The following is a 7662-nucleotide window of genomic DNA, read 5'->3' as shown; positions in this document are numbered from 1 at the left end:
TTAGAGTATTTGCTTGGCCAATTCATGATGGTATTTTGAATGGATTCACTATCTCTGTTTGTTTGTTGCAATATAGTTTCCATCCCTTGCCATAGGTGATCAGCCCATTCACAGGTATTAAAAAGATGGTTCATGGTTTCTTCTGCTTGATTGCACATAGGGCATATGGAGGGGCCTTCGAAACCTTTTTTGCGAAGGTTCTCCCATGTGAGAGTTTTTCGCCTCATGAGGAGCCATAGAAAGGTTTTTATTTTAGGCCAGAACATGGCATCCCAAACTTTGTTGCACCATTGTGTCGCCTCCATCTGCTCCGAGTGTTCTATCTGTTCTCTGGCCTCTTTGAGAGTGAAATTACCACTCCCTGTCATACCCCATCTCAGTATGTCGCTTTCTGTGGTCTTTCTGATCTTTCGATTGTTTATGTAGTTCAGAAGGTCCTTTGTGTTGTTGTTTTCTTCAATTGGGTTCTCAGTGTCCTGGAGTGCCCATTCTCTCCATTCCTGGTCGCAGCTGTTAGGATTCCAGTAGTGGTGGACGGTAAATTTTCCCCTGTTCTGGCATTCTCTTTTAAACTCTTCAAGCTCTAGTTTTTCCAGCTTTGGGAGCTGCTGCTAGGCATCTTCCCAGAAGAGGGTCGTTTCCCCATTGCGGATCTCCCAGAAGCTGTGGTCCTGAACTAAGTTGCGGTTTCTTCTGGCTAAATTCCATATTGGAGAACCCTCCGGTGTTTCCTGTATCCGGATTAGGTCCTGTTCGTTGTGGTTAGGAGTGTATTTCTCCTTCCAGTGTCTGGCCCAAGGTAGGTTGGTTTCCTTCAGCCAGCGCCACCACAACTTGACTCCGCATGTCATATTGATGGTGTGGGGATCAATTAAATTTAAACCACCTGCTGCTTTCGAGGTGCAAAGCTTGTTCCAGGCCACTAATGCCCATTTCTTTTTCTCCGCATTGCCACCCCACAGAAAAGATCTTTGTATAGTTCTAATTTTCTGAAGGATACCGCTAGGAGCCGGCATGATGGATAACAAATACTGCGGGATGGCCTGCAGTATTGCTTTGGTGAGGACTAGTCTCCTAGCAAAGTTAAGAGCCCTGTGAGTCTAATGCTTGCATTTTTTCTCCAGTTTCACTAAGATTTTTTCCCAGTGAATTTTTAGCCAAGGCTTAGTAGTGAGGGGGGCTCCCAGATACTTAGATGGTAGAGTGCCTTTTCAGAAGCCAAGAATGTTGGAAATATGGTTCTGGATGGCAGGATGAGTGTTAAAGAAGAAGATAGTCGATTTAGCATGGTTAATCTCCATGCTTGAGGCTTTGCTAAAGAGATTTAGAATGTTTTTGAAGGCCATAGCTTCTTTCACAGTTGGAGAGCCATGCAGCATTGTATCATCGACAAACTGCTGGTGCGTTGTTGCAGGAATGGAGGGGAAAGGGTGTAAGCCTTTGATTTTCCTTTCCTCTCTTGCTTTGTGAATGAGCCTGCTGAGCCCTTCCATAAGGATCACAAATAGGAAGAGGGAGAGAGGGTCTCCTTGTCTAATGCCTCGGGAGGGGGAGAAAGGTGCAGAGGGGGAGCCATTGACCAGAATGGAAAAATTGGTAGATTTGATCAGAGCAAGGATCCATTTGGTCCATTGCTTGTCAAAGCCAAAAGCATTTAGAGTAGCTTCCAGATAATTTTAGTTAACTTTGTCGAAGGCTTTGGAGAGATCGAGCTGCATCAGCATGCCTGGTAGTTTCCTTGTCTGCAGGGTATGAACCATCTCCTGTGCTAAAAGGATGTTGTCTAAAATTTGCCTGCCCTCCACGTAGCCTGACTGCTCTTCTGAGATTAAGTTAGGAAGAATAGGCTTAAGTCTGTTGGCTATGACTTTATATATGATTTTATATATCACATTGCAGAGAGCTATAGGTCGGAACTTATCAGGGGAGTTGGCTTCTTCTTCCTTAGGGATTAGTGCAAGGAAAGTGGAGTTCAGGGATTTGAGAATGGAGCCTGAACGTCTGGAGTCTTCGACAACTTCCCATACCTCTGTTTTAATAGATGGCCAGCAAGCTTTGTAGAAGTTGATTGTAAAACCATCAGGCCCCGGTGCCTTATCATTTGGCATGCTCTTGACCGCGTCTTCCACCTCCTCCATTGAGACCTTTCTTAGCAGAGCAGTGTTTTGCTCAGAGGTTATGATGTGGGGTATAGCTTGGGTTAGTTCCTCTATGGCCTTGGATCTTTCTTCCTGCGTTTCCTGAGCTATATGCTTGAAGTGCCTGGTGAGCAGTGTTGATATGTCCTTGTGATTTTGAAGAGTTTCCCCTGCTTCATTGTTGAGCCTAAGGATTTTGTTTGCCCCCCTGTAGTCCAGCGTCGATCTATGAAAAAACTTTGTATTTTGTTCTCCCTCCTTTAGCCATTGGATCCTTGATTTCTGCTTCCACAATGTCTCTTCCTGTTGGCAGCGTAGTTGCCATTGCTGCATCAGTATCTTCTCCTGTTCTTTTGAGTCTTCTCTATAGTTCCCTGAAGCCCATTCTTTATGAATTAGGTTTAACTTACCTTCGATGATGTTCTTTTCCTGGAAGATGTTTCCAAACTCGACTGCATTCCAATCTTTAATTCTATTTTTGATGTGTTTTAGTTTGCTTTGGAGCTTGAACATTTTGGTTCCTCTTAAATCTAATGGTTCACACCACTATTCCTTCAGCAGGTTTGCAAAGTTGGGATGAGTTAACCAGAACTTTTCAAATCTGAAGGGCTTGTTTCTAGGGGTGCATAGGAAGGCTGCTTCCAAAGCTATTGGCCAGTGATCTGATCCTCCACTAGGAAGAATGTCAGAGTCCACTGTTATTCCATTGAGTAAGATACTTTCCGAGATCAGAAATCTATCCAGACGGGAGGCAATCCTATTGTTTCCTCCTCTCCTGTTGTTCCAAGTGTAGGAACCATTTTTGGGAAGGATGTCTACAAGCTTGGCGGCTTTTATGAAATCCACAAAGAGTTCTGAATCTTTGTTAAGCCTCCTGAGTCCTCCTTTCTTCTCCAGTAGAGAGGTTATCATGTTAAAGTCTCCCCCCATGATGATTTTAGAGGTTGGGTATCTTAGCTTTAAATTCATGAGAGAATTAAGAAAAGAAAATTTGTCTTCTAATCTTTGCGGTCCATAAACATTTATGCATAGGTAAGTTTCAGAGTTACCTGTCATTTGAATTTCTGTGGCAATAAACGATTGTGCAGCTTCCATTGAGATAATGTCTATTACTCGGGTGTCCCAAAGTGTAGCAATGCCTCCTTCCCATCGTTGACTGGCTACATCTATATATTTGATAGGTTTGCCTAGCCTTTTGCTGATGTTCTCCATTTGGTTAGTGGCGCATTTGGTTTCCTGTATGAACATAATGTCTGGCTTTTCTTGTTGGAACTTTCTCTTGAGCAGTCTTTGCTTGGCTTGGCTATTGAGCCCTCTTGCATTCCATGAAATGATTTTCATTTATAACTAGATACTTATTGGTAGGACGGGAAGGCGTGAAGAGCCTTCATTTTACCAGAGTTTATCATTAAAATCCCCAGATCATGCAGCACCTCCCCACTGGTTCTTCTGCCTCTTCTTTTATTTTGCTTCCGGCCTGTTGGGTTAAGAGAGATGCTCTTTGACTGATTACCTGTGCCTTTTGCAATCCTTAATCTCCTGTTTTGCCTATCTAGTTCCGCTTTTTGTCTTGCGATGAAGAGATCACTGATCTTCCTTATTTCTTCTTCCAGAATGTTGTCCAGCCCTTGAGTTCTCCAGTTTTTCTCCATATCTGGGAGGTTCACCCCTTCCTTTTCTAGAACTGCATTGAGCTCCATTTCCTCACTACCTCCATCGCTGGTTAACATATCAGTGTCTTCATCGCGTTCGTCTTCGAACTCTTGCATTTGAACTTCTGTTCTGATTATATTTTCCTCCCCGTCCTTTGTTGTGTGTTCTGGCTTGTCTTTTGGTTCTTCAATAAGTTTTGTTTCCCTATTTGTGCCTTCTGAATCTGTATCAGTTTCCAGAATGCTGAAGGTGTTGTTGATGATGCCAGGTCCTGCCTCTGCTCTGTATATTCTTTTTCTGTTGGCTCTCTGTCTTGTTTTTGGCTTTGTGAAGGCCTCTTTACTTTTTGTTGCTTGCTCTTGTTTGTGTTCTTCCCCTGTTCTGTTTAGAGGGCATTCTCGGACAAGGTGTCCGTGCTCATGGCACCTTCTGCAACGGAAGGGGATTTGTTCGTAGTCGATGGCTTGATAGTAATCCTCATCTCTGAATTCCAACCACAGGCCTTCATGCAGGGCTCCTGAAACGTCCATCTCCACACAAATTCTTGCACAGGAGGTATATCTTCGTTGCATCGTTGCTTCTGAAGCTTTAATGAAGGTTCCGAGACGGTCTCCTATCTGCTTAAGCGTCTCTAGCCCCCAGTAGTCTATAGGAAGGGAGAATAGGTGGATCCACACTGGAACCTGTGTGAATGTCTCTTTTTCAGGCACAAAGTTTGCCTTCCAGGGTCTCATGTAGAGTCCAGCTGAGGCAATGAAATAAGGTCCTCCATCGAAGACTCTGTCCTTGTCTTCCAAGTTTGTAAAGACAACTGTAAAGAAACCTTTTGCCCCAAGGTGGAGTTTAACATCACCTTTTGGCTTCCAGTGTTGCTTGATCCATTGGCAGAGTGCGCGTTCTGTTGGCCACAGTCCCATAAATTTGCATATTATTGCATGTTCCATCATGTGGTCTCTGTAGGCTTGAATGTCCGGATCTGAGAAGACCACTCGAAGGGTTTCATTTTTTTTCGGTTTGCAAGCTCCTTGGGTTGCTTGGTTGGAGCTAGGGTTTGCAGGATTTGCTTGCTGCTCTTCCTCTTGTGGGTGCTGCTCTGTTCCATGTTCTTTTTCGCCTTTTGTTTGGGTTATTATTGGTGCTGTGTCTCTTTGTCCTGCATCTAATCTTTTTTCATTTTTCTCCTGTCCATTATTAGCTTTACCTGCCATCTTTGGGTTTTTTCTTGTCTCTTTCTGCAGCTGCTGCGTCCTTTCTCTACTACAGCCGCTGTTATCCTTACGTTCTCCATACCCATTGATTTTAAATCCTTCATGCGTTTTCTGCTTCTGCATGACCGCCTGCTTAAAGGATGGGGTCCTAGTGGACCCCTCGTTTACCATTTGTCGGGTCAGTCCTCGACCTCTGAGAAGTAGATCTGCTAATCTATCTCTTTGTGCTTCCAGAACTGTTGCTGAACCTGCAAGTTGCAGCTCCAAACCCTAGGTCTCCAGTCCTTCGTTCGCTACATGCCTTTCAACCCAATAAACCTAAACTTTTCTATTTCCACTTTTCTAGAAGAACAAAAAAAATCCATGGATCCAACCCTATCCTGCCCAAGGATCCATCATTAATTCTCCATGACAGGTTGTCTCTAATGAGGGGGAGGGAGTGAATCAATGCCTTCCATACAGATGAACAACCCATCGACGACCAAGTGGGAAGTCGAGCCCAGTCCAGCAAGTTTTGTGGCCAGATGTATTTATGGTAAGTGATGTGAGTCCATAGATTCTGACCTGTCAACAGCGTCCAACCCATTTTGGCAGCTAGGGCTTGGGCAAAAAGGGGGAGATCCTTCAGCCCCCATCCTCCCCATTTCTTTGGAGTTGCGATTTTTTGCCAACTGATCCATGCAAATAATCTTTTGTCTTGATTCCCATTCCATAGATATCTGTTACATAATTGCTTCAATATGGATAATATATTCCTTGGAATCCATGCAAGGGCCATCCAGTAAACTGGAGTAGCTTCCAGGACCGATTTGATAAGCGCTAGTCTACCCATCCTGGACAAATATCTATGGCTCCATATGGATATCCTCTTCTCCAATTTTTCCATTAGCCAGACCCAATCTGCAATTTTGTGGCAAGTGGGCTTGAGCCAATAACCCAGATATTTAAGACCTCTATCCAAGGGATGAATACCATAGGGGAAGACTTGGAGAGTGAATTGGTATTCCTGTACAGAGGTGTGGGAGAATGTAATGGTGGATTTGGATTGGTTGGCAAGCATTCCAGTGGTGGCAGAGAAGAGAAGGAGGATCTTGGAAAAAGATATGGAGTCTCGGATGCTACCATCAAGAAGGATAAGCACATCATCTACAAAAAGGAGATGAGTGATGAAACAGTCCTCTGAGATCTTGAGTCCACAGATATCACCATCCCTTTTGGCGGATGCAATCAAACGGCTCAGCCCCTCCATGACAATAAGAAAAAGTACTGGGGATAATGGGCAGCCCTGCCGAAGTCCCCTTTCCGAGTGAAAAAAATGTGAGGTCGATCCATTAATGAGGACACTGAAGGAGGGGGAGGTGATGCAGGCCATGATCTAGGAGATATTATTGTGAGGGAAGCCCAGATGAATCAGCATCATCTTAATATACAACCAGATGACCCGATCAAAAGCCTTGGAGAGGTCAATCTTGAGGATGATGCTCTTGAGTTGTTTGGTCCAAATGGAGTGTATGGCTTCCTGAGTTGAGCCAATGGCTTCATGGATCTGTCTGGACTCAAGGAAGGCGAATTGTTGTGGGGCAATATGCTTGGAGAGGATCGGCCTGAGTCGATTTGCGATAATTTTTGAAATAATCTTATATAGGCAGTTGCATAAGGACATAGGCCGATAATCATCAAAAGAGGATGGGGAGTCAGACTTTGGTATGAGGGCGATGAAGGTCGAGTTGATGGCATGGTAAAGGGAACCAGATATTCTGCTCTCCTCCACTACTTGCAATAGGTCCTGCCCCAGTAGCTCATAAAAAGCCAGATAGAATTTAATGGTCCAGCCATCCGACCCCGGGCTCTTATCCTTCTTGAACCATTTCAAAGTACCTTCAAGTTCACCAGGACTGACTAGTGCAAAGAGCTCTTCTGCTTCCTCCTCATTGACAAACCTAGGAAAGTGACTTGCCACATTAATGATATCAGGAAGATTTGCTTCACGAGGGCATTTGTAGAGGTTCCTGAAGTGTGAAGTACCAAGGTTGGCTAGCTTGTTGAAAGTGTCAGCAAGTCCGCCCTCTGGTAAAGGAAGATTCCATATGGTATTAGATACCTTTCGGCCCTTGGAAAAATTTTGAAAGAACCTCGTGTTATCATCTCTAGCTTTTAACCATATAGCTCTACTCCTCAGCCTCTGGGATTCCTCACGCTCCTTAAGGATGTTGGCCTTCTGATTTTCAAGCTCAATCAGTCGCATCTTCTCTTCTACCAAGCTGAATCCCACGCTTCGATCATCAAGTAATGTGTTCAGCTCAGCTTCAATATTAGATAGCTGTGTGGTATCCCGGACATGTTTCTCCCTAGCCCAATTAATCGAGAGATGTTTGATTTCAGAGAGGTTATTGCAGAATCCTTTTGCAAAGGACTCAGCTCGGTTAATAGGGTTTGCATTCCAGAAGTCAGAAACCATCTTGATGTATGAAGGGTCGCTCAGCCAGACATGGTTGAATTTGAAAGGGGCTTTCGGCTTTTTGAAAGGCCCTTGAATTTCTAGATAGATGGGCCATTGTCTGTAATGATGCAATTGTTGGAGCATAGGGCCTTTCATAAGGAATCTCTCGAGTCTGCGAGCTAAAGCAGCATCTCCCACCCTTCTGTTCCTCTAGGTGGGTAAT

General features: G+C 44.3%; 1 protein-coding gene across 1 annotated transcript; it reads right to left on the bottom strand.

The window, feature by feature from the left end:
* Positions 1 to 2684: 2684 nt before the first annotated feature.
* LOC149238067 (uncharacterized) lies at positions 2685 to 3350 on the bottom strand. Its single transcript, XM_089369460.1, has one exon. The coding sequence runs from the start codon at positions 3348 to 3350 to the stop codon at positions 2685 to 2687; it is 666 nt and encodes a 221-aa protein (XP_089225586.1).
* Positions 3351 to 7662: the final 4312 nt, after the last annotated feature.

The sequence above is a fragment of the Pinus tabuliformis genome, chromosome 8 (assembly GCF_031772625.1).
Source record: "Pinus tabuliformis cultivar Carrire ecotype Pingquan chromosome 8, CPIR1, whole genome shotgun sequence".
Taxonomy (NCBI): Eukaryota; Viridiplantae; Streptophyta; class Pinopsida; order Pinales; family Pinaceae; genus Pinus; species Pinus tabuliformis.
Note: the sequence above shows the minus strand (reverse complement) of the source record. Positions and strands in the feature narration are given on the sequence as shown.